The sequence below is a fragment of the Fomitopsis serialis genome, assembly GCF_022376445.1.
Source record: "Fomitopsis serialis strain Sig1Antser10 chromosome Unknown B0H18scaffold_17, whole genome shotgun sequence".
Classification (NCBI taxonomy): Eukaryota; Fungi; Basidiomycota; class Agaricomycetes; order Polyporales; family Fomitopsidaceae; genus Fomitopsis; species Fomitopsis serialis.
The window spans coordinates 127,671-152,423 of record NW_025954977.1 but is presented as its reverse complement, the minus strand read 5'-3'; the positions used below and the strand labels follow the sequence as shown (position 1 = coordinate 152,423).

General features: G+C 58.6%; 8 protein-coding genes across 8 annotated transcripts; 5 read left to right on the top strand and 3 right to left on the bottom strand.

Moving 5' to 3' along the window:
• Positions 1-630: 630 nt before the first annotated feature.
• On the top strand, positions 631-1,048 carry B0H18DRAFT_144030 (uncharacterized protein). The gene is made up of 2 exons (XM_048036850.1): positions 631-757; positions 829-1,048. The coding sequence occupies exons 1-2, from the start codon at positions 685-687 to the stop codon at positions 942-944; spliced, it is 189 nt and encodes a 62-aa protein (XP_047895906.1). The 5' UTR covers positions 631-684; the 3' UTR covers positions 945-1,048.
• A 792-nt stretch (positions 1,049-1,840) lies between these two features.
• On the top strand, positions 1,841-3,473 carry B0H18DRAFT_144032 (uncharacterized protein). Its single transcript, XM_048036851.1, has 5 exons — positions 1,841-1,906; positions 1,961-2,136; positions 2,190-2,297; positions 2,351-3,223; positions 3,287-3,473. Exons 2-5 carry the CDS (start codon positions 2,078-2,080, stop codon positions 3,321-3,323), a joined length of 1,077 nt encoding a protein of 358 aa, XP_047895905.1. The 5' UTR covers positions 1,841-1,906; positions 1,961-2,077; the 3' UTR covers positions 3,324-3,473.
• A 357-nt stretch (positions 3,474-3,830) lies between these two features.
• B0H18DRAFT_1083862 lies at positions 3,831-5,860 on the top strand (the record flags this gene model as incomplete). The annotated part of the gene is made up of 7 exons (XM_048031716.1): positions 3,831-3,857; positions 3,926-4,239; positions 4,293-4,835; positions 4,883-5,012; positions 5,063-5,129; positions 5,188-5,328; positions 5,382-5,860. 7 exons carry the CDS (start codon positions 3,831-3,833, stop codon positions 5,858-5,860), a joined length of 1,701 nt encoding a protein of 566 aa, XP_047895904.1.
• Positions 5,861-6,121: 261 nt separating this feature from the next.
• On the bottom strand, positions 6,122-7,714 carry B0H18DRAFT_993910 (uncharacterized protein). The gene is made up of 5 exons (XM_048045219.1): positions 7,658-7,714; positions 7,429-7,603; positions 7,272-7,376; positions 7,187-7,218; positions 6,122-7,160 (listed from the first exon to the last, which is right to left on the bottom strand). Exons 2-5 carry the CDS (start codon positions 7,485-7,487, stop codon positions 6,331-6,333), a joined length of 1,026 nt encoding a protein of 341 aa, XP_047895903.1. The 5' UTR covers positions 7,488-7,603; positions 7,658-7,714; the 3' UTR covers positions 6,122-6,330.
• Positions 7,715-9,912: 2,198 nt separating this feature from the next.
• On the bottom strand, positions 9,913-11,141 carry B0H18DRAFT_143822 (uncharacterized protein). The gene has a single exon (XM_048036848.1). It carries the CDS (start codon positions 10,945-10,947, stop codon positions 10,051-10,053), a length of 897 nt encoding a protein of 298 aa, XP_047895902.1. The 5' UTR covers positions 10,948-11,141; the 3' UTR covers positions 9,913-10,050.
• Positions 11,142-11,660: 519 nt separating this feature from the next.
• On the bottom strand, positions 11,661-13,423 carry B0H18DRAFT_993900 (UbiA prenyltransferase family-domain-containing protein). Its single transcript, XM_048045218.1, has 8 exons — positions 13,242-13,423; positions 13,166-13,183; positions 13,032-13,133; positions 12,854-12,971; positions 12,701-12,789; positions 12,555-12,651; positions 12,219-12,495; positions 11,661-12,158 (listed from the first exon to the last, which is right to left on the bottom strand). The coding sequence occupies exons 1-8, from the start codon at positions 13,387-13,389 to the stop codon at positions 12,081-12,083; spliced, it is 927 nt and encodes a 308-aa protein (XP_047895901.1). The 5' UTR covers positions 13,390-13,423; the 3' UTR covers positions 11,661-12,080.
• Positions 13,424-14,499: 1,076 nt separating this feature from the next.
• On the top strand, positions 14,500-20,947 carry B0H18DRAFT_993895 (uncharacterized protein). The gene is made up of 16 exons (XM_048045217.1): positions 14,500-14,631; positions 14,679-15,065; positions 15,847-15,986; positions 16,036-16,980; positions 17,033-17,270; positions 17,332-17,549; positions 17,588-18,864; positions 18,889-18,924; positions 18,946-19,140; positions 19,170-19,221; positions 19,248-19,746; positions 19,872-19,917; positions 19,971-20,065; positions 20,089-20,093; positions 20,173-20,321; positions 20,384-20,947. The coding sequence occupies exons 1-16, from the start codon at positions 14,615-14,617 to the stop codon at positions 20,873-20,875; spliced, it is 4,791 nt and encodes a 1,596-aa protein (XP_047895900.1). The 5' UTR covers positions 14,500-14,614; the 3' UTR covers positions 20,876-20,947.
• A 317-nt stretch (positions 20,948-21,264) lies between these two features.
• On the top strand, positions 21,265-24,300 carry B0H18DRAFT_143762 (uncharacterized protein). Its single transcript, XM_048036847.1, has 9 exons — positions 21,265-21,484; positions 21,550-21,681; positions 21,731-21,824; positions 21,878-22,165; positions 22,231-22,608; positions 22,663-22,878; positions 22,934-23,356; positions 23,417-24,050; positions 24,121-24,300. The coding sequence occupies exons 1-9, from the start codon at positions 21,360-21,362 to the stop codon at positions 24,126-24,128; spliced, it is 2,298 nt and encodes a 765-aa protein (XP_047895899.1). The 5' UTR covers positions 21,265-21,359; the 3' UTR covers positions 24,129-24,300.
• The last annotated feature ends 453 nt before the right edge of the window (positions 24,301-24,753 follow it).

Below are 24,753 nucleotides of genomic sequence, written 5' to 3'. Positions count from 1 at the left end.
ATAGGCAATTATGAGCGCCGAGGCCCGACGGACTTAGGCGGGAGACAGGTGTGAGGATGCGAAAAAAGATATAAAAAACAGCATTGCAAAGGAATTGAACCTGCGTACAAGACTTCAAAGCGATTGGCTGTAAACCAATCGACCACGAGGGCAATACCTAGTACAAAACCAAACAGTATAAGTACCGCTAATTAAGCGCCGCGCGAGAGCATGTATTCCCATCTATACGACTGCGGCTTATTTGAACCGCCACTCAAACAACACTCAAACAAAGCTAACAAAGATGCAACATTTTAATCAGAATCTCTGTACATACATTCACTAATGTTGTGAGTGTTAGCTACGGGTATACATAGCGTAGTGCACCGCGAGCGAGGTCACAAGAGAGTGACAGTCACCGCGAACAGCGGCGCTGACTCGGACAGGCAATGACAGCGGCGTTGACAGCGAAGCGGGAGGCGGGCGCTAGCCCGCGCGGAAGGGCCTGGCCGGTGACGTCATTCTGTGCGACGGCCGGCCAACCCTTGTGATGCGCAGGCTGGAAACGCTGCTCGTTGATTGAACTTTAATTGAATTGTGGCGTTATCAACGCCTCCCGGCGGTAACGCCTTCTTGAGCTTGAAGCTTGAAGCTTGATCCGTGATCATAGCATCACTGAACTAACACTATGTAACGACGACAGATATGCTTCTCATCACTGCGGTATTGGTCCTCACCGATTCTAGTCGCACTGTTGAGGTGACACTAACACCTACAGGTAAGTTATGTCCGGTATCGAAGTGACATGGCCCATCCTGCTGACGTTGACCCTCCCTGTGCATGTTGCAGCCGCCGCTGCGATCCGTGGATTAGGCCACCTCCGTTGCCTCGGATTGATGTATCGACTCGTTCATCCGCATCTAGCCCATAGGCGGACAGTACGTCCATATGTGCACAACGTCTGATTCCGCGGTCTGTGCCAACGAGGCACTGTCCTTCTCACACCGAATCCCAACCATCCACGACTTGGATCGGCGGATAGTAGCTAAGAACCGCAATCCGGTTTCTTCGGATCATAATGACTCGTTGATCTGTACGTGTTGGACGATATTTTGGCCGCTTGCAGCCTATGCAGTCAACGCTGACGAGTTGTGTGATAGGTGACGCTCTCTCAGGTTCTGCACCAGTGCAGAGCGATAGGTCGTAGGTTGCAATACGCCAGGTCCACTCGCAGACCCAATGAACTCTTCAAATTCGAAATCACTTCTGAATTCCAATGACCATGACGGCCTTCTCACAGTTGCACTCCCCACACAGCCATTGGGAAGATCGGCGATCAGTATGTGCGTATGTCCGCTCACGCTGGAGACGTATGCATCAACATTAGAAGCTGAGTACCACTTGGTATCCACTCTACAGGTCGGCAGCCCGGAGTCAGAGGACATGCCGAGCAGTGTTAAGCTTAGGATGTCATCCTGACCACGTCAAGCATGCTATGCCAAGTGCTGCCCGGAAATTTGCTAGCCAATGCCAGCCACGAAGTAGCTGCTTCGGGACGAGGGCACCGTTTCACCACTGCAGTGCGACGATCGGAGGCTGAACGTCAGAATCTGTACTTCTTCCCTAAATTACGACACTGCTTGCTGCGAGGCTCAGCGGTCACGGTTCGGAAACCGCGCTGCTATCATTCTGCTTTCTGATAATTCCGGATGACCGGACGTGCCAGCTGTGAACCCTGTGCGCTCGGTCGTTTTGCGTAGTCGTTGGTCAACCAGGGATGTCACGAAGGTCACAGGCGACACTGCATCTGGCCTTTCCCTGAGTAGCTCTCTCTATATAAACTCTCGGAACGCAACACTGGTTCCTCAGCCCCCAGTTGATCTGTGCGAGCCCACCTTCTCCTTCTCCCAAGTTCAGGTACTGGATAGTGAGTACACTTCTCTGCGAGCTCGTACGTGTCTGTTCTAACGATGATGTCCAGCTTGACTTGCCATTTTATTTTTTGCTTTCGATTTCGTCACGACCTCTTGCTCTTTCACTAGTTACACCTTCACGACCCTCTCTTACACTCCTCAAACCCCTTACGATCACGATCAAGATGCGTTCCTACTCCATCCTCGCTGTCGCCGCCTCCGTCGCTGTACCAGCTCTTGTCTCGTAAGTCTCTGTTGAACAATGTCTGCAGTCAGACGGCTTACTCCCTGCTGCAGTGCCGTCCCGATTCATCAAGGCAGCGATGCCCTTTCCACCGGCAGACACTTCCGCACCGGTTTGATCTCCAACTCCCACCAGAACTGGGAGGCGAACCGCGGCAAGCGGTAGGTTTTACGTTCCACTAGCAATGAGCCGTCTGCCTGATATCGTGCCTCAGCAGTGATGACGAGTTCTCCGAGCTTCTTGCTCGTGAGACCGCGACTGGCGAACCGCAGACTCAGCATGTCACTCCTGAGTCTGAACCCAAGACCCACGGTCACAACGCCGGTGCGCACCCCCACGAGCACGCCGGTGCCGTCGACCACGAAGGTGCGAAGCACGGCGCCGCGCACTCTCACCTGCACGCTGGCCAGCACGCGGGCAAGCACGCCCACAGGCACGAGAAGTCCGACAAGGGCACGCAGGGACGGCGCAAGGGTCTTCACGCGCAGAAGGGCGAGTCCGCCGCGCAGAAGGGCGAGCACGCCGCACACCATTCCGGCGTACACTCCTCTGAGCACTCCGCGTCCGCCCACGGCCACTCCGACGCCGCCGAGCACCCCGCGACGCACCACACCAAGGCCAGCACTGGCACGGGCGCGAGCGCTGAGCGCCCTCTCGAGACACAGACCGCGGCGCCGCACCAGAGGCGCGGGCGGGAGGGAGGAGGAGGTCATGTCAGCCACGGCGGGAATGGTGGGCAGCACGGACACGGCGCATTTGACAGCTCGAGACATCACCGCCGCGGGCGGGAGGGAGGCGGAGGCCATGTGAGTCACGGCGGGAACGGCGGGTCACACCGACACGGCGCGTACGACAGCTCCAGGCACCACCGCCGCGGGCGCGAGGGCGGAGGAGGCGGAGGCCATGTCAGCCACGGCGGGAACGGCGGGCAATATGGGCACTCCACCAAGCAGCACCACCGGCGGGGCAAGGTGCACAAGACGAGCAAGGCGCTCGGGCTCGCGGGCGACGCGGCGAACGCGGCAAGCAGCGTCCATGGTGCGTGGCAGTCGTTCCACAGCCGCGAGGACTCCCCGTACGACTTCCTGTGAGTGTTCGGTTTCTTCACGGTGTTGGCGAGAATCCCGGACTGACGATGATGCCTTGCTAGGTACGAGCGCGACTATGAGCTCGACGAGCTCGAGTAAGCGCAAGCACTGCTGGACTTCCAAGACACTCCGAGTGCATCCGTCCTCCATCCCTCCATTCCTGACCGTGATGATCTTGATGACCTAGCTAGAGGTGTAACTATTTGAACGACATTGACGAAATAGCATATCTCGCTGAGGGTTCACATATCCCATGGTGTGATGACTGATGTAACCTAGACTGTTTTGTGGTATACAGGTGCGTGTCACACCCCAGTCGTCGTGCTGATAGTGAAACTCGACGCGACATTCATACTTATATCCGCGATTCCGGCTTTGGGTTCGACATTCTTTCCGGCAGTCACGGTATACAGGCCCATCCTACTCTTGGGCTCGAGGTGGCGCACCCCGTGCTAACGTCCCTTCCTTGGGAGGAGGAGCCCACCCAAAAAAGGCAATGGATGGCCACATGCGGACGATTGACATCACACGACAGCGTTCCCCTGCACCACCGTGGCACAGGCACTTGTAGCATGCTGCTTATAACGTCGAGCAGCCTCGCCCGCCATGTCCCATCTTCCACCCTCTGTGCTTGTGTAGACAGCCGAGATGACTGACGCGCCCCCAGCCACATCGCGAAGCCGCCGACCTCCCTCATCCAGGCGCAGGCCCTACTGAACCCCCCGTCACCCGCAAAGCCCCCTCCGCCGCTCCCCTTCGGCGCCCTCCTCTCTCGCACCCTCCCCCACTACAGCGGCGTCTACCAGGTCGGCGTCATCGACGTCGAGGTCCCCGTTGCCCGTCAGACCTTCGGCAACTTCATCCACCACAACCTCAAGCGACACCATGCCGAGAACGACCCCACCCTCAAAGGCCAGCGCGGCCTCGTCATGGACACCGTTATGTTCAGTCTCTTCTACCCCGCCGACGCGCACCAGGGCGACCGCAAGCAGGACAGGGTGGTGTGGTTCCCGAGGTACCGTAAAGTCAGGCTTTTACGAGGTCCCGACGCCATCTAAGCTCTGATAGACTCGGCCAGACGATCGACGGCTTCCTCCAGATGGCGAAGCGCACGCCCAACAACTGGTACCGTGCCTTCACATACCCCATCGCAGCCGCCGCCATCTGGGGCACGACCTTCCCCGCGCACAAAGACGCGCCGCTCCTCCGCCCGCCCCCTGCAAACCCACCCGAACCCGCAGACAGCAACACCGCCAACCCACCGACGGCCGAGAACCGCGGGAAATGGCCCCTCGTCATCTTCAGCCACGGCGTCGGCTGCTCCCGCCTCATGTACTCGCAGATCTGTGGCGAGCTCGCGAGCCGCGGGTATGTCGTTGCCGCGCTCGAGCATCGCGACGGCACGAGCCCGAGCAGCAAGATCACCGACGACAAGGGGAACACGAAGAACGTCGACTGGCTGCAGTGGTCGGACTTGGAGTGGCCGGATCTGGAGACTCAGCCGACAGACGACACCTTCTTGAGGGGTGTCCAACTGGACTTGCGCGCGGCGGAGATACATGAGACGATACGCGCCGTCAGTCAGATGACTACGGGACGCGATATCATACGGTGAGTAGCACAGACGTTGTAAGAGGGTGGATGTTGAGCTTTGGCAGGTATTCGGACCCGGTGCAGGCACCAGGTGTGACGACTGAGCAGAGCTTTGACTGGAAACGCTGGGAGAGCGCTGTGGACTACGAGACACCGGTCATGGCGGGGCACAGTCTAGGAGGGACGGCCGCGTACGTGCTCATTTCGCGGATCCAGAGTCCAATTCAACTAACGTGGTGCAATAGCTCGTAGTGTCGGCGCGGAATGAGGTCAACTTTGATGGCATCATCGTCTTCGACCCCGCCACCCAGCGTGAGTATCCTCCCTATATGCATATTATGTGCATTGAACTCAGCTTGCCCTCGAACAGGTGTCGCGCCATGGCAAGGAACGATCCCACACCCACTGCTAGTCGTCAACTCCGAAGAGTTCGCCGTCGGGCGCGAATACGCTATCTTCAAAGAGCAAGTCGCGCGCACCGTGAAGGACCCGCCCCGGGTCTACACCATCCGTACGTCTCCTGCCTTCCTCCTTCCCCGCCCACTCACACCCCTGCGTCTTCAGCTGGAGCGACACATCCGTCGTTCTCGGACGTCTTCCTCATCCTCCCGCAGCGGATCAACGAGCTTACGGGCTTGAAGGTCTCCGCGGAGAAGGTAATCGAGCTCGCGCTCGACGCAGTGGGAGACTTTCTGCGAGGCGAGGGACACAAGACTGTGAAGCGCGCGATGGTCGGATGTCACGGGAACCAAGGCAAGGGTGCGCGGGTCACCGCGACTCAACGCGACACCCAGAAAGGGGAGAAGGCCACGCAGGCGTGGGAGGAGGAGAAGACGCGGCTGGCTGCGGGGCAAGAGGCGGTCGGGCAGGGGGGCACGGCGTGGCAGGGCTTGGTGGGGAAGGGCACGCTGAAGGCGGACGCGCTCATGGCGGAGGGGACGGTGAGGGGGCAGAATCCGGCGGGCGAGAATGTAGACGGGGATGGGCTGCCGAGGAGGCCGGTGGGGAAGGCGGGGGAGCTGGTGTGGCATCCGTACCATTAGACGCGTGGCTTGAGTCGTTGGTACTGGCTGTGAAACGAAACATGATGACCATAACGAACTGTAAGTGTTGGACACGCATACATACCTTGTAGCATATTGTTCATGTCAGCTCCGTGTTTCGGACATCTTACATATCGTATCAAATTCGTCTTGCACTATCAGCACGACGACTGCAGTGTATGTTGCAGGTGCCGCCGCATTGACACGCATTTGTATACCGCAAAACAGGCTAGGTTCCGTCATTCATCACACCACGGAATATGCGAGCCCTCAGTGAGATATGCTATTTCGTCAATGTCGTTCAGATAGTTACACCTCTAGCTAGGTCATGAAGATAATCAGATCAGGGATGGATGAGAATGAATGCGGAGTGTCTTGCGGGTCCAACAGTGCTTGCGCCTACTCGAGGTCGTCGAGCTCGTAGTCGCGCTCGTACCTAGCGAGGCATCCCCGTCAGTCCCCAATCCCCGTCACATAACCAAGCGACAAAAACACTCACAGGAATCGTACGGGGAGTCCTCGCGGCCGTGGAACGACTGCCACGCGCTCCCGATGCTGCTCGCCGCGTTCGCCGCGTCGTTTACGAGCCCGATCGCCTTGCCCGCCTTGTGCATCTTCCCGCGGCGCTGGTGCTGCTTGAAGCTGTCCCACGCGTCGTGCACGCTGCCCGCCGCGTTCGCCGCGTCGCCCACGAGCCCGAACGCCTTGCTCGCCTTGTGGAACTTGCCCCGCCGCTGGTGCTGCTTGACGCTCGCCGCCGCCTGTGTCTCGAGAGGGCGCTCAGCGCTCGCGCTCGCGCCAGCGCTGGCCTCGGTGTGGTGCGTCGCGGGGTGCTCGGCGGCGTCGGGGTGGCCTTGGGCGGGCGCGGAGTGCCCAGAGGAGTGCGACCCGGGATGGTGTGCGGCGTGCTCGCCCTTTTGCGCGGCGGACTCGCCCTTCTGCGCGTGAAGACCCTTGCGTCGTCCCTGCATGCCCTTGCCGGACTTCCCGTGCCTGTGGGCGTGCTTGCCAACCTGCTTGCCGTACCTGTGGGCCTGCGTGCCCGCGTGCGCGCCGTAGCGGTGGGCGTGCTTGCCCACGCGCTGGCCAACGCGCAGGTGAGAGCCTGAGTGCGCGGCGCCGTGCTCGCCGCTGTGGAGGTGTGCGGCACCGTGCTTCGCACCCTCGTGCTCGTGCGCACCGGCGTGACCCGATGGCTGTTCAGCGGCCTGCTCGTGGGGGTGGGCGCCGGCGGCCGTTGCAGCGTGATCGCCAGGGTCGTAATGGGTCTCGGGTTTAGACCCAGGGGTGACGTGCTGGTCTGCGGTTCCTGCGTCGCGATCTCACGGGCAAGGAGTTCGAAGGATTCGTCGTCACTGCTAAGGGATGATATCAGGAAGACGCCTCATTGCCAATGGGAACTAAAACCTACCGCTTGCCGCGGTTCGCCTCCCATTTCTGGTAGGCGTTGGAGATCAAAGGGTGGAAGGCTTTGCCGGTGGAAAGGGCATCGCTGTCTTGTTCAATGCGGACAGCACTACAGCAAGGAGTAAGCATCTGACCGCAGGAATGGTTCAACAGCGACTTACGAGACCAAAGCTGGGGCAGCGACGGAGGCGGCGACAGCGAGGATGGTGTAGGAACGCATGCCGATCGTGATCGTGTGGGGTTTGAGGGGTGTAAGAGAGGGTCGTGAAGGTGTAACTAGTGAAAGAGCAAGAGGTCGTGACGAAATGAAAGCAAATAATAAAACGACAAGTCAAGCTGCACACCGTCGTTAGAACGGACACGTACGAGCCCGCAGAATAGTGTACTCACTATCCAGTACCTGAAGTTGGAGGGTAGGCTCGCACAGGTCAACTGAGGGCTGAGGAACCAGTGTCGCGTTCCGGGAGTTTATATATAGAGCTACTCCGGGGAAAGCCAGATGCCGTGCCATCCGTGATATCTTCGTGACACCCCCGGTTGACCGATGAGTACGGAAAACGACCGAGCGCACAGGAGTTTACAGTCGGCATGTCCGGCCATCCAGGGTTGTCAGAAAGCAGGAGATGATAGTGTTACATACCTGCCCACCTGCGGCTAGCAGCAGCGTGCCTCCAAACCTACAGCTGAACTCTTCCAGCAAACAGTGTCGTATTCTTGGAAAGAAGTTCCGATTCCGGCGCTCAGCGCTCAGCGCCAGCCTCCGAGCGCTGCACTGCAGCGGTGAAACGGTGCCCCCGTCCCCTTGAAGCAGTTGCCTCGTCATGGCTGGCATTGACTAGCAAAAATACGGGCGACACTGGCATAGCATGCTTGACGCGGTCAGGATGAAATCCTGAGCCGAACAGTACTCGACATGTCCTCTGACGGGCTGCCAACCTGTAGAGTTGATACTCAACATTCAATCCTGATGCATACGTCTCGAGCGCGATTGGACATACGTACATCGTTGACTGATCAATGTTCCCAACTTGATGGCTGTGTGAGAGTGCAACTGTGAAGGCCGGTCATTGCGAGGTGATTTGGACTTGAAGGGTTCACTGGGACCCGGCGCATCGCAACGACCGGTCGCTCTGCGCTGGTGTATAGCGCCACCTCTTGAATCGTCAGCGCTGGCCAATTGTTCATCACACACAAAACAACATCTTGATCCGAAGAACAGAATTGCAGTTCCTAGTTACGTATGCGCATCCGAGTCGTGGATGGCTGAGGCCCAGCGTGAGAAGGACAGTGTCTCGTTGGCACAGACCGTGTGGGCCAGGAGTTGTGCACATATGGATCCATTGTACACCTGTGGGAGATGCGGATGAACGAGTCGAAACGTCAATACGAGGCAGTGAGAGTGGCTTGATCCATGGATCGCAGCGGTGGCTGCAACACGCACGGGGAGGGTCCATGTCAGCGGATGGACCATGTTACTTGGATACCGGACACACCTGTCGTTGCCAGTGTCACCTCAACAGTGCGACTATAGTCAGTGAGGACAATATCGCAGCGATGGGGAGCATATTTGTCGTCGTCAGTGTCAGTTCAGCGATGCTATTGGTCACGGATCAGCTTCACGCTCAAGGAGCAAGGAGCTGGCATTACACCGCCGGGCGGTGTTGACAACGCCACAATCAACGAACAGCGTTTTCCGGCATGCGCGTTACAAGGGAACGTGACGTGCAGACAGTACTCAACAGCTGTGCGAGTACTATACGAGAGTTCGGATTATACGAAGACCACACCTACATACACAGCGTCGCACGGACATCGTACGTACAATAACCACGGGGACTGCGGGTGTTCTGCGTCGACATCGTTCGACCCCAACTTCATCCTCTAACGGCTTGTATCTGCCCATTGCTCGAAGAAGTCCAAGAAGCGCTTCCAGCGACCCCCGTCAAAGCTCTCGACACGCCGCCATTCCTCGCTCTGTTCTCCGTATATAGCACGCACCCAGATCAACAGACCAGCGATGCTTATATCTGCGTGACGCACGCGACTCGCATCGCCGCCGGACCCCCGCCCGTGAGCAAGAGCCTGTGTCGTCCCCGGCGGCCTCAACCACGACGCCAGGACGCCGAACCCTTCTCGACGGCATCCCACTGCTCTGGGCGTTTCTCGGGCGGGCTGAGTTCCTCCACCTTGCACCCGAAGGTGATCTCCCGCGCCTCGCGAATACGCCTCGCTAGGTGAGTTCAGCTTCGTGACGCAGGCACAGAGGAGGAGCGAGATGAGTTCTTGTGCACGGCGCTGAGGAGGGCGTCCTGGAACGCGTGTCGGGAGGTAGCAGGACGGGCGTGTCAAGATAGGTCTCGTCGAGGAGCGGGCGGTCTTCATGGACATGGCTGTGCGAGTGCGCGGGTCGTAGAGTCCAGAAGTGACATCGCCGGGCCCAAAAGACGAGTATTCGCAAGCTGGACGCAGCACGAAGACAGGAAAGACGTGCCACGCGATGTGGCTCATCCTCAGATTAGCGCCGGGTATAAGTGTGTTCGCAGATGCGCTGCCAGTCCCCACGCCGAGGAGGTGAGTAGGTCTGTACACCACTGCCGAAAAAATGTCGAACTCAAAGCCAGAACCTGGATATGTGAATGTCGCATCGAGTATGCCGCTGGTCTGACGACCTTGTGGACACACATAGAGTCTAAGTAGCTCAAGCCAATGCACCGTCTCGCTATTTTCGCGATCTTCATTCAATGTACATTGTTCTAACGACTGGTCTATTGTCCGCTATAGTATCACAAATACACCCCAAACACGTACTCTGCAAGACCAAGAGGCGAAGCCGGCCTGTCCACCTGCTCGTTCTCATCCGACCCTCGCCCGTCGAACGATACCTCCGCGAAGCGGTCGACCGGTGCTCCGGGGGTGAGCGGGAAGTCGCGCAGCTCCAACTCGCTGGGGCTCACAACCGGGTCCTCCGACGAGTCGAACATCGGCGGCGCAAGCCGACGAGGCCCAGGCGTAATGGGAAAGTCGCGCAAGAGCAGCTCGAGCGGGTCGGCGACGGGGTCACCCTGGTTGAACGCCTGCACACCCGGCGTGAACGGCGAGTCGTCCAGCCTATACGCAGGTTCGGGTTGGCCGCTTGCGAAGATGGGTGGGAACACGGCTGCCTGGGGCGTCGTGCTCCTCGGCGCGCGGGGGCTCAGCAAAAGCCCAAATGCGAAACTGAACCGGAGCCCGAGCTCGTACTCGCCCGTGAGCGCCGAACACGGCTCGGGCACGAACCGCGCCACGGTCAACGGGCGGGGTGACGCGTACGTCGGCATCCTCTGCAGGCCGGGCCTCCTCGCGAGCGCCACCGCAGCCGCGATGGACATCGGCGGGACGGGCGAGGGCGGCTGCGTGCGGACTCGCGCGGCGGGGGGCGGAGCGCTGCCGGTAGCGACGTCGATGTTGTCAGGCTCCTCCGCGTCGGGGAAGTAGGACACTTGGATGCGCGCGAGGGCGACCTCCATGGGCGAGTAGACGTCCTCGTCCGTGTCGTCTGACTCGGGCGACAGTGCCCGTGGGGGCGGCGCCCAGTCCCGCTCGATGATCGGGGGGAGCGGGGTCCGCAAGGGCGTCAGGGTGCCCTGCATGCCCGGCGGGAAGAGCTCAGCTGGGAGACCGAGCCCGAGGAGCGGCTTCATCTCTGCGGTTGCTCGGTTAGCACCCGAAGGTATTGGCGGGTGTTGTGTGTCGGGATGCTCACCTGGACGTTTGGCTGAGCTTCGCCGTGCGTCTGCGCGCGAGACCGCGCTGGAGACCGCTGCCAGCAGCGCGGGGTTGACCGAACGAGGTCCGCCAGCGGAAGGCGTTGGCGTTGGCGTTGGCGTTGTCCAGCCGTCGTGCTCGGATGGATCATAGGCGGGGACCCAGGCACGGGCGAACTGTGCTCACGCCTGGTCGGTCAACTCGATCCGATATGGTAGAGGTGCGGGGAGACTCACCCTGCCCTTGGGGAAGAGCCGCGCAGCATTCCCTGGACCAGCCAGGGTGGCAACACGGGCGACCGAGGTAGATGCCATCGTGAATGTGGTCAAGTCTGTGGTGATGCAGTAATGATGTTATTGTGAGGAAGACACACGCAAGGAGCTCTTTTATACGTCTCTGGAGGCGAATCCGGATGAGCGGATGTTCGTGCCATCCCGCTGTGGATGTGAGCACCGTGCCGCGCGAGTCCAGCGCGGAGAATATCCGACGCTGAGTCCATATCCGAGTGGCTGTTGTCCCGCATACTGCTCCACACGCTTCGGATCACTCATATCGTAGTAACACTGGCGGTCGTTTGGCCCTTCAGCGTGCCATGCTACGATCTTGACCGACTACTGACCTCAGTACCAATCTACTAATCACTTCGGGAGGACATGCCGGTGGTGGCAGAGGGTGGCGGGAGCTCATTGGTTTGGATTCGAACGCGAACCGGGTATCAAACGGAGGGAAAACGTTCTTCCGATCGCGATTGCGATTCTACCCACCGCTCCGTCGCATCGCGGGAGCATTTCACATCCCGCCTCCGTGGGACTCGGACTGGTTAGTGCTATGGCTGCTCCCTGTGTCGTTCGCGATTGTGCACAGTTTCTAAGTATGGCCTCCCATAATCACGACACCTCGCTACCATCTGCTCGAATAATATCTATATCTATCGATTCTATACATTCGGATGGTTCTGCATGAAATGAGAGACTGTACTAAGCTTGACAAATGATATATCTAGCAATAATATGGCTTATCATCCAAGCAATGGGAACGCAGGAATCTACCGGTCCGCCGTTCCACAGCGTTAAATCCGCAACACGACTTTGTATGTATAGTCAGCCAGCAACCCGCCCACGGAAACGTACCCAATGATGGTGTTTGCCTGCGACGGAGTCAACGTGCTGTACATCTCCCCGACGATCAATCCGAGTAATTCACTCACCTTGAACAGCGTCATCCCATCCTTCGCGTAATCCAACGTCGTCACCAGCTGCCAAAGCAGGCCCAACGCGGTGGACCCGACAGTGAACACGTAGTACAACGGTCCCTGTCGATTGACGTAACCAGCGTACGCTAGACACGCGACGAAGCCCGTGCAGAAGAGGGACAGGATGGGCCGGACGTAGTCGCCGAAGAGGAGGGCGCACGAGCGCACGCCGATCAGCTTGTCGTACTTCTTGTCGGAGGATGCGTAGATGGTGTCGAAGTGGACGGCCCAGCTGCAGATTCAATGTATTGGCGCGGGCATCCGAGGTGTTGTGAAGATGGGAGCACGAACCATGTCATACCCAGCGAAAGAGGCCCGACGACTGTCCAGTCAATGGTATGATTGACTGCATACCATGCGATGAGTGTGCAACAAGCGCAGTTGATACCTGTAGCGGGTCAGGAAAGTGTGTCGGAGCGTGTTGTTCGCTCACATACCAAGGATTACTTGCGGCCAGTCCGTGAAGCGCTTGGACAGAGGATATGCAAGTGCCACCGTGAAAAAGACCAGAACGCCTAGCAGCACGCTGACGATGGTAAAACGACCGGAGTAAGGGACGAGCAACATGGGAAGGAGTATAGAAAACTGACGTGCTACGACCGAAATATGACAAGGCTGTGAAGTAGCCCAGGGCATGGACTTCCAACCAAAGCAGCGCAGCAGGTACTGATATCAACCCGCAAGCAATAGGCCGTGTCTTGCTCCGTTCTGTCCGGAAGATGCTGGCACTCGTCATTGTTTTAATGGGGAACGGACTCAGGTACGCACCGATCTGGCGGTCAAAGTTGCGATCACATATGTCATTCCATATGCATCCGGCGCTGTGAGCGAACGTGCAAGCAATGGCGTGAACCAGTGCATGCACAGCGACTGTCTGTGGTGGCAGGCCAGCCGATATGCACTCATCAACATCCCCCACACTGGAAAGCAGATCCGAAGTCAGGCTTGCTAAGAGAAAATCTGAGTGCGCACGCTCACTGGAAGGGAACCAGATTAAATCGCCACCCGTTGGCCACATGTGCAAGTGAGTTAAGTTCCAGTAGTGGTTCCAGGTGGGGACTACGTCGTGGAGTGGTTCCAGAGGAGCAGTTGGCTTCGGCACGGACGCAGCTTTGGTGTCAGACATTGCGAACTCTCGGGGGACCCACTGGGATGCTGCTAGTGACAACGCTGCGAGTCGTACGGTTGTGAGTTTTATACCTTAGCTTATGGGCGCGATTAATTTGTCCGTCTTCACCAGATGATACTCTGCCGTGATACCCACTGGCCAAGGATGCTGTGACATCATGGCAAGGGGTCGACTGATCCATTCCACACGCGCCAGGGAAACATGGGTATGCATCGAGCGTAATTCGGGTTGTTCTCGCCACGTTCGCTCGTGGCGGCTCAGTGACATCACACCGATACAGACATCCCCAATGCATGTCACTCACCGCGTCGACACGCACACAGCCAAATCTCAAGTTGAGACCAGGCCGAGACACCCGCTGCACCGCAACGCTCAGTCCGACACGAGACGACCGCTGACGACCGGTCCGAGTCTTCTGTGAGACTGTCATTAGAAGTGACTTGCCAATGCCATGTACCGAGTAAGCATTCTCCTCTAAGTACTCTGCGGAGCGCATCAGTTATGATGGACCTAGGCCTTTGGGCTAGCTGGCCGGCGCGGTCAAAGTACTCCTCGAGATTCTTCCTATAAGAGACTTGGCGTTATGATTGGAGAGACATTGTCGAGGATTGGCAAAGTACGCGCTCCTGTCCCATAGTGATAGCAAGACACTTCGATCTTGGGATCAGAGTGACAATGCGAATGGAGACGCACTACATGTAGCATTCACGACGCCGTCTGGTGGTAGCGTCCGAGAGAGATCGCGGCGTGCATGTCTACTTGTCGCAGTGGAAATTTCTTCCTGTTGTGTTCCTGCACGGAAGCTTGGAGCCGAAGTTATCGCTCAAATCTGACAATATTCACTGGCACATATATTCAACTTCAAGTTGTCAGTAGCCTTTGGACACCGCATCTGCCATTCCAATGGAACCATCTGCCTCGGCTAGCTCGGTCGCCAGATGGCAGGCCATATGAAGGACAACAGGTAGCATCCGTGCAAGCAGGATCGCACACAGCGCAGGACCATGGCGCTTCAGCGCGACAGAGCAGGACAGTTGAGGCGAGCGCCGAGGAGGAGGAGGAGGAGCGTGACTCTTCCAAACCTGGTGCACCCCAGGCCACGTGCCCGACACGCTCCCCATCGGTGACAGGCGCCCAGCATGCTCTGCGCTCGCAGCGCGAAGAGTCGTTCTTGTTCTGCTCGAGCCTCTCATTTCTGGTGCGCCTCGACGACCATATCCCCATGTTAGACGGCACACGGTGAGACGGCTCGATTGCGACATGCCACATTGACTGACAGACTTCAGCTTGCGCAACTCATGGTACGCTTCGCTCGATGATGCACAGAGCAACTTCCGGCAGCTGCTGTCCTCCCATGCCTCGCCTGAATGGAAGAGGGTACCAATCCCAAGCGACACGAATGCGAAGGGCAAATCAAGGGCGGTAGCCCCAGAGCTCACGGACGTAGTTCTACACCGCAAGATGAACAAGTCCAGCGAACCCGTTTACCGCGCAATCCTGGACGTCCCGGTAGGTGATGCGCCCGTGTCTTTGGAGAGCTGGAGAGCTGTCCTGTCCACTCCGGAGCTCAGAAAGGAGTGGGATCCAGCAGTGGAAGGCGCGCATATGATCGAGATACTCGACCAAGCCACTAGGATTTCCAAGGTCGATTTCACCCTTGGGTGGCCTGCAAAGTAAGTCGCGCATTCGTCGTCGGGCACGCGTATCACTGTCTACCGGAGACATCTGTACAACGAAGACGGTAGTCTTGTGCGCGCGAGGACGCATGGGGAGAGGTCCATTCGCTCGGGAAATCACTGGCCCGGACATTGGCCATGGGCACGCAGAATACAGCCTAGCGCATCGTCACAGCTGGGTTCCATTCACCATTCAGACGTAGCCAAGACACGGCTTCACATCGTGGATCCGTTCTGTTCGGCTGAAATCTGACATTGTCCCCGCCGCGCTCAGATAGCTACATTCCGGAGTGCTCGGCTTCTTCAGATGTCTTGCAGTGGACCGTCATTGGCTGCATGATCTCCTATTCCTCTCGGAAAGGTTTGGACCTCTGATGTACGGGCACCGGCCTTAGCATGAAACTGAGAGTGACGGCAGAGGTTGCACAGCGCAGATCTGCCGTCCCGCTTAGTTTCTTGCCCTACGGGAGTTGACAGCCGGTGTCCAACTGTCCCGCCTCAAGCAGCTTTCATAGCTGCAAGTGATTGTGGCGTTCGTATGACTGGTCATCACCCGTAGAGCATGGTCCTGCTTCTATGTGTCTTTGTCTGTTTTGCAGCCCGCTCCCAGGGACACGACATGGGCACATGCTCAGTCACTACTCTATATAACGTACATCACAGGTGTCTTATCGTGAACTCGCATGAGGTCTTGCCTGCATCTTGGTGTTGTTTTATGGACAGATCTGACGTTTCTGCTCCTCGCATCGGCGGTGATTTTGTACTGACTCGAGTGCAGTCCCAGAGATGCTGTAATCATCTCTCGTTCTTTCAGCGATGCTACGACCTTGATCGACGTCTCCACCTCCCTTGCTCGGTCCCCAGATGAGCCGGCGTACCTTCGACCATCGCCACCATACGTTCGGTCGGATGTCTCTCGTACGTGACTCACTGGACACAAGTTCAGGCGCAACTGATTGTCATTTAGTCTTTGCTTGGTGCGTCCAGGTTATCGGCGAGCAGCCCCCGGCATCCAAGCGCGGCCCTAAACTACGCATAACTTGTTTCTGGCAGCATAATCTGAAGACGTTATGGACCTTCAACACAGCGTCCAGCTTCACACAACAGCTATGTACCATGATGGTCGGTATCTACAGCACGGTGCAGAAACGCGGCCTGCGAATACCTCAACTGTCGGGATATGGGAATGGCGTGTCAATCGAGCGGCTACGCTTCGACCTCGACCGGGAGGCGCTGACCGTGGACTACTCGATCGTCCCAGAGGATGAAGACCACACCCCTCATACGACTGCGCAGGGCCTAGACGAACTGTACGCAATACGCGAGCACAAGAGGCTAACACGATCGGTCGAATGTGCACTGCCAGCGCCCGTGGGCTGGGACGTTCAGGTTGCTACCAAAGCATCCTCGGAGCATGTCGCGCAGCTACCATGGACAGCACAGGCAAAACGAAATCCGTCCCCCGCCCAAGCTTCGACCACAAATAGTCCAGAAGCAGACAGAATTGTTTTCGGAATCAAACATGTCGCTTTGCCCGACGACCACTCTGTGCTGAAAGTCCGAGTAGTGATTGAATTGTCTGGCTCGTCAAGTGGCATCCGCTTGAACGGTATCCCTCAACCCATCGAGCAAGTGGAGGAGCGGGATCCGCAATCTCACGTTGCGTCGCAGCAGATGCTCCGAGACGCGTCGAGTGCGGCCGATTTCAGCTTCAACACGCAATCGTCGTCCGTCAGCACGGTGGCGGAGTCCGCGTCGAAGGCTTCTGCTGCGCTCCCTGAGCGGCCGGCGCTTACGCGTATGCAGACCGAGCGGACTGCAACGGCTGAGAAGTCGATCCTCTCTCGCGTCAAACGTAATTATATCTACTTCTCGTCACTGCTGCAGGAGCCGGAGGCGAAGTGGAAACGCAGTGAGTGCGGCTTTGCTGTTTGTCTTTCGACATTTCCTCACTGTGTGTCAAGCCACCGAGGCGCGCGGGGTGTCGATAGCGCAACTCGATTCAATCGACCCCACCTTGGTAGTGTATCGTGCGGAAGCGGCTTTCGTCGGACTCGGACTGTGGGACTTATATGCCGCGATTGCGACACCGGGCGCCCGCGCGTTCTGGGACAGACTATACGACGATAGTATACTGCTAGAACAAGTCACCGAGCTTTCGGAGTTGTGGCATTTCAAGACGAAGCCTGCATGGCCTGTCACGTAAGTGCATCGTTTATCAGTACGGCGCCCACAGCGAGTTTCTGATCTGTTATCTCTGCAGTGGGAGAGATGCGGTCGTGCTCAAGACCGTGTACAAGTCACCGACGACAATACACGTCTTTGCCTTCTCCGCGGACGATCCAAACCTGTTTCCGAACATCCCGTCCGCGGAGCCCACCGTCATTCGCACACAGGTCGACCTGCAGGGATGGGCGATCGAGGCGCTCTCGCCCACTACGACGCAGCTCACCCTGCTCGAGCAGTCTGACCGAAGGGCTGGTCGAATAAGGCGTCCATTCCACAACAGATGATCCAAGCACTGGCCGGCGTTGGCGAGTTCGCGATCAAGTGTGGTGGCCCGCCCATCGTTACGCGGCTGGAGGGCGCGAAGGCGACGCAGATGCGGTATGACCACGACAGGTACAATTTCCGCGTCGAGTTCGAGGCGTCCGCGAGCCGCCGGTCGACTCCAGCGCAGAATCCGGACGAGTCTGCCACACCGGCAACTCCTATCTCGCCTGGACTACCTGTCGTCGAATGTGAGATGAGGTGCGATCTGGATAACTGGGCGTCGTCATTGGATATTGTGGTTGATCCGCCGCCACAAACGATTTCTTGTCTCCGAAGGCACCGCCTCTCCTCCGGCGGGGGCGGCCTTTGGCTCACGATCACGCACGACGCTGTCTATACCGGGGATGATCGTCTGCAAGTCATTGTCAGGCGTGGACCGATGAGTGTGCCGAAGGAGAAGGGGCTTGTCATGGTAAACGGGGCCAAAGTGGACGTCGACGTCGAGGAGCTGCCCGAGAAGGAGGTGAAGAACTTGCAGAAGCAAAAGCGCATCAAGCCGACTCGAGTGCCGCTGGACCAACCTCCTGTCCTGGGAGTCATCCGGCGACGCAGGGCAGAGTGGAGTGGGGACGGCGAGCTCGAAGACGCAGACGATGTGCCCAAACAAGCGGGGTTGGAGGGAGAGGCTGCAGTGTCGCCGACCTTCACGACGTCGTTCAACTCATTCTTCAACATGGCGATCGCGCAAGCGACGACTGCTACTCAACAAGCTGCTGCTGCGATTGCCCCTGCTATGGCTGCGGGAGGCGATGCTCCATCCGCAACGAAGCCGCCTATGCAGTACGCGCTCGAGGCTCTGGCGTATCTGCAGAGCATACACATCAGCCCGCAACGTGACGGGTGGACATTTGTCAGCGAGAAGGACGTGCCCGTGTACCGGAGAATCGACGCTGAGATCTCGCCGGTCATCCCAGTTCACAGGGGAGAGAAGGTCATCGAAGGGGTCTCCGCGGAGGAGGTAGCTTCGGTTCTAACAAGCTACGACTGCCGCAAGCAATGGGATACTCGGTTCGACACGGCACACGTCTTTGAGGTGTTCGGCGGCGAGCTGCACACCGAGTTCGTGGTCATGAAAGGAGGCTTCCCGTTCCGCGACAGAGGTTTCTACCTGGCCTCGCTCATGGCACGAGGAAGCGCCTCTCCCTCCCTCTCTCGGCGTAACACACCTACGGGCGAGCTCGAACACTCGGCGGAGAGCCGTGCTGCGATATACTGCGTGTCGGCATCCTTCGCTCCGGAGTCTGTTGCTTCGTTCTCTCCCGCAAAGTACAACACCTACGGATTGCCCATCGGCCGTGTCTACGTGGATGGATGGATTCTGGAGACGCTCGATCCCTACGGAGCAGAGAACTACGCGATTCCGTCCACTCGGTGCACGCGAGTAGTCGCGGTTGATTACTCGGGATCCATCCCGGCAGCCATGAACTCGATGATCAACGGTATGTTGCCGAAGTCGATTCAGGCCGTCGAGTCCTACGTCAAGAATCTGTCTCCTCCTCCGTGCACCCGTCTCCCCGCAGTTGGTATTGCCTCGCTCAAACGAGCCAGGATCCCCTCCTCCGACACAAAGCATGGAAGATGCGGCGCCGAGACTCCACACGTCTACTGATCGCGTCCCGCTTCAAGCCGTCGGCACAGTGTACCAGAGCACCATTTTGCTCAATAGTTCGGATGCGCTGCCCCGCGTAGCTTCTAGGGCCGATGAGAAGACCCCCAAACCTCGGAATCGTACTCTCAAGGCACAGACTATCTCGGCAGCTACTGGCGCCGCTGTCGCCGACGAACTGGAACGGCAGAGCCGGAGCAGAGCAAGCTCGTCAGCGACGACTTCGCAATCAAAGCCTGTGAGCATGTCGCCCGAGCACGGACGCTCGCGTTCCCGAGAAGGAGTGAGATCGTCAACCATGCTGACGTCGAGAGGCGAGATGCGACACCCGACGGACCTGCTCGTCTCAGAGCTGATCGTCGACTCTAAACTCTATCCAGACGGGTATGAAGTCCGGCTAGCCTCACGCATCGACAAATCGAAGGCGCGGATATCGCTGCCTTCCCCGCTCGGCACGGCAACGTCGTCGTCATCGGCGCAGGAACTTCCGTTCGCCTGCGCGACGTACACTCTCCCGCCGTCCCCCTGCACTCGGCCGGCCTGAACACGGACCGTCCACCGCGGCATCTGTTGCGGCTGACATTGCCCACAGCTCAGTATTATGTATCGACCATTCAGGATCCTTTGACCGGCGAAACTCGCAGCGCTCCACCAAAGCCACAATGGCTCTCCGATATGGAAGAAGGACGCGTTATCCTGGACATCGAAATACAGCCGACCGCCGGGGGCGCCCGGGCAAGAAGGGGACAGTTACTGTCAACGACACCACTGTGCAGGTGTTGGGCGAGAAGGAGTCACTGACTAGCCTCGGGCGAGATGAAATCTTGGACAGCAGGGCGTCCAAGATGGACCTTCTGTCAGGGTGAGTACCGCTTCGAGGTGATTTCATTATGCGCGGAACCTGACGCATTCTCCCGTGTCAGCTCGTCTGCGGAAGATGACCAGCTGCGGAGGAGCTGCAGGTGCCCATTGCTGTGGCGACGGACCTGCTGGACGACGCGGTAGTTGCGTCTGAGCCTGCGCCGGTGTCTGAGCAGGTCGACACAGAGAGCACGAACATGCCACCGGAAGCAAATCCGGACGCGGGTGAGAGTGTGAGCGTCTGGTTCTATTTTGGTGTCAGATGGCGGGAACTGAGAAGATTTCTGCGCGACAGCCTCCGCAAGTGGTCGTCTCTCCCCCCGAGACGCCAGCAGCTGACTCGACGACGAGTGGTCTTCTGCGGTTCTTGAACGCCTATCCGAACCCTCTCCTGCGCTTCACCGCGCCAGGACGGCGGCCCAGCGAGCCGTCGACGCCCGCGCCGCCCGAGAGTAGCCCGGGGATATCTACCGAGGGTAGCCAAGCCCGGGATGTCTCCGTTGTGGCGGGCACTAAGGGCGACGCGCTTGGCCTGCTCTCGCGGCAGGTGGTGGGAAGAGGCAGGACGTATCCACTATCGACGGTGGTTATCGTGGCCCTTATCGCCTTCCTGGTGGGCTCGTTCCTGCGGTCGTTGCTGTCGCCTGCCGACTTTATCTACTTGGTGTCCGACCGCAAGGATCTTGAGGAGATGAACACGGGGTGGCGGGAGTTGAAGCGCCTATTCGAAGTGAAGTACATTCTGGGTGGCTGGGACTTTCAGGTTGCTGTCGTGCGCCGCCACTGACGGCGGGGATATTGTAGTGTAGTGTAGTGCTCGTCTAATTGTAGCGTATATAATATATTGTTGTGCTGTTGTCGCTGGTGGCTGGGCGAGGTGGGAGGCGAGTGGCACGGCGCGCGTTGCCGGGGATTGAGTTTGGGTTCCGCCCGATTGCCATCGGGGGCGTCCTCGCGCTTCTGGGCAGCACTGCGCCTGGCTTCGACTCTCCCCGTCAGCTTCCTTCCCATCTCAGGCGATACCATCTGCCCTCCTCGCCGTCGCCCACGTCGCCGTCGCCCCTCGCCTGCACCGTACATAACCCCCAGCCCCTACGCCCACCCCGTCCGCCATCGCCCAGTCCCCGGCGCGTCACCGCCTCGTCTCAGCAGGAGCATCGACCTGCCACCACCCGTCTGTCTGTGTATTTTCATCTAGCTCGTCTTTGTTCTGTATCCTGTGTTGTATTGCTTCCGCGTGGGTAGTCCACCAGCGCGATAGGGCCCTCCAGATGGCTGATCTCTCTCTCTCTCAGAACCGATCTTCCTTAGTGCGTTGGGACGGAATGGCCAATGCAGATGGCCACAGTCCAGCGGCGTCGCAAGCCGAAGCTCTCCAATGGGAAGGCGACAGAATGTACGTCTTGTGATCGCGACTTGGTACCTATGGTGCCAGCTTACGCATGTGTGGCGACTGTTTAGGTTCAACATATATATCCATGATTATTGTGTCAAGCACGGGTACATCGAAACCGCGCAAGCGTTGATGCGAGAAGCGGGCATCCAAGACGCTGCAACACCCCCAATAAATGCGAAGCAAGGCTTGTTGTTCGAGTGAGTGCGCAATCAGGGTCATTCGGACTGTCTTGGACGTCGCCGTCAGGTGGTGGAACGTCTTCTGGGTCTTGTTCTCGGCGAAGAGTCAGTTATCGGGCCACCCTGGACCTGGCTCTGAAGATGCTATTGTGTATCTCCAGGTACGTCTAACAACGGCTGAGTCCTCCGCGGCGATGCATGACGATTCGTACAGCACCAATCTCAGCGGCCACCACAGCCAAGCCGACCACCAGCGCAACCCGCTCGGTATGTCAACGGTGTAACTCGCACAGCGGCTCATATGCCGAATGGTACAATACCCAACGGTGTTGGTCCGAACGGCGTAGCCAACGGCGCACCTCCTACTATGCCGAATGGCACGACCGGTACGCCCTTCACCAACGCGCAGCCAAACGGCATACCAGGCACCGCTGCAGGGCCAAACGGCGTCCCACCGTCGCAACCGCAGAACATGCAAATGATGCCCGGAGGACAGAGAATGGTGCGTGGCCCCAGTATCGCGATGCCGTCAGACTTCTCGAGGTATTAACCAACTCCCCTTCGCAGAACCCCGGTGCTCCCGGGCAGCCTAATCCTGCGTCTGGTATGCCAGGCAACCAGCAATCCCTAAACCAGATGAGCCGTGGCATGCTGCCTCCTAACGGCCCTCCGGGGATTGGCCAGTCGCAGACTCCCCAGCCGGGTCCCCAGCAACTGGGCCGGTCACCAAGTCAGCCTGCTTCTCCGGCGCCGAACGGCGTCATGCCGTCCCCGAGCCCATCGATGACGGCGAGGCAACCCCCGGGCATGCAGTACGGTGCGCAGATGCAAGATAACCCTCTGAACGACTTCTTCCGTCTACCTGTGGAGAACCAACGAATGTTGAAGCAAGAGGCCGGGATAACAGGTGACAAGGACTTACCCTCGTTGACTCCCGAAGAGAAGGTTCGCTAGTATACTCAATTTGCTGGCGCGAGTGAATACTTACGCGATGTGCAGCACCGGCTAACCAATGTGATGAGGCAGAGGCGGTCCATGATGCCCAAGCCACCTGGTGCACCTCAAACGAACGCCGCCGCTGGCCCGTCGAACCCACCAATGCAGCCGCCTCAGCAACGCCCGCCGGGACAGCAGCCACATACGCCGCAGATGTCGGGACAGCCTCCACTTACTCAGCGTGGACACAAGCGCAATAGCACCTCTCCCGGTCAAGAGGTAGGCGTTATGACGCATATATCTACATTGAACGAGACTACTCATGTCCGTGTAGGCTGAGCAGTTGCCGAAGACTGAGTCTTCGCCACCGGACAGGAAGCGACCTCGTCGAACACCCGGCCCTGATCAACAGCAGCAGGGCCAGCAGCAGCAGGGCCAACAGCAGCAACAACAGCAACAACAGCAACAGCAACAGCAACAGCCGCCACCGATGCAGCAGGGCGGGGCACCGTTTCAGAATCCCCTCCAACAGGGTGCCCCTGGTCCCCACCAGATGCCTGGCGGCATGCGAAGTGCGATGATGCCTGGGATGCCTGGGTTCCCCGGCCAAGGGATGCACCAGATGGGGCAAGCCCCCGGGATGCCTATGACAATGGGCGCGAACATGGGTGGCCCGCACATGGGCAATGCAATGAGCCCTGGCATGATGAACCACCCCCCGCCGAACGGCATGCCCATGAACCACCTGAACCAACAAGTGCGTGTCTTATGTCGGTAGACACAGCCGTATGGGCTGATATCCTGACAGATGACTCAGATTCACCGTGAGCACCAGTACAGGCAGACGATGCACAACCTCCACAAGAGCAACCTGCCGCACGGCGCGCTGGGCAATCTCCTTCCGCAGGGCGCGGGGGGCTCGCCGTCGAACACCGACGGACAGTTTGCAGGCGGGCCACCGGGACCCGGAGGCCAGAATCGGATGGGTCAGAACAAAGGCATGGTGGGTATGATGCCCCCGCCGTCGCCGGGCATGAATGCGGCGAAGATTATGGGAGGGCCGGGCAAGGACCCCACCAGCGGCGATTCATCGGCACCGAACACATCCCCGCAAAACGCCGCAGTTGGTGTACCTCAGGGTCCTCCTGGTGTTCCTGGCGGTGGCCCCCCAGGCGTATCCGCCCCGCCGACGCCAGGCGGTATGACCGCGCCCTCGCCACAAGGGATGCTCAGCAACGGCGGTACGCCGGCTATGGCACCGAGCCACCCGCCTGTACAGTCCCAGATGCCGCCCAGCTCAGATCAGTCCATCATCCCGACCGACTTCCTACAGTCCGTCGCGTCGCAGCTAGACACCTCTTTCATCGGCGACTCGCTCTTCGGGCGCGGAGATCCGAGTCTGGGCATGGACTTTGAGCGCGACTTCGACGAGTGGTTCAACCCTGATACTGGTGGGCTCAACTTTCAGTGATGACTCCTCTGTGCGCGCGTTTGACTGGGTCCCCCTTGTTGCTTGGTCAGGTTTGTGAAGGACATGTGTCTCGTCGGACTGGATCTTGGTGTCGTTGCTGCTATTGCCGCTGCTCCTCTTTGTTTTTGCGCTCACCCCCGTGTCCCATTTTCCGCGCCAGTCGTGCAGTTACCCGTCGTATTTCTCTCTCTGCGTTCACATCTACCCGGATGTTGTTGTATTTATCACAAAAGCCACCCACACGACCATCTCCCGGAAGCGCGTTGCTGCGCCGCCCCGCCTTGCCTAACAGTACATAGCCAGCCCGTGTTGTTCTTTTCGCTGTCGCCTTCGTCACGAGTTACAGTTGCCGCTTGTCTCATTATCTTAGTCGCATTCCCGTGTCTTGGGCTCTCTCCTCCCCTATGTCATCAGTGTATTTGTGGTGCTCGGTCTGTTATTAGTCTCGCCCGGAAATCTATCTCTGTTCGTCTCTCGCTCCAAGCTTTGATTGAGGTGCCCTGCAAGATCACGAAAGCGGTGTCATCGAGAGCGGTAGGTCTGCGACCGTTGGGTTGGTATCACACAGGAACTACTGATGCGCATCGGCTCGCCCGGTACTGCCCAAACCGCTTCTCCGCCTCTGGATGGCAATACTTTAGATGTGCCACGCACGGGTTGCACAGTCGGGTACGCATCTGGCA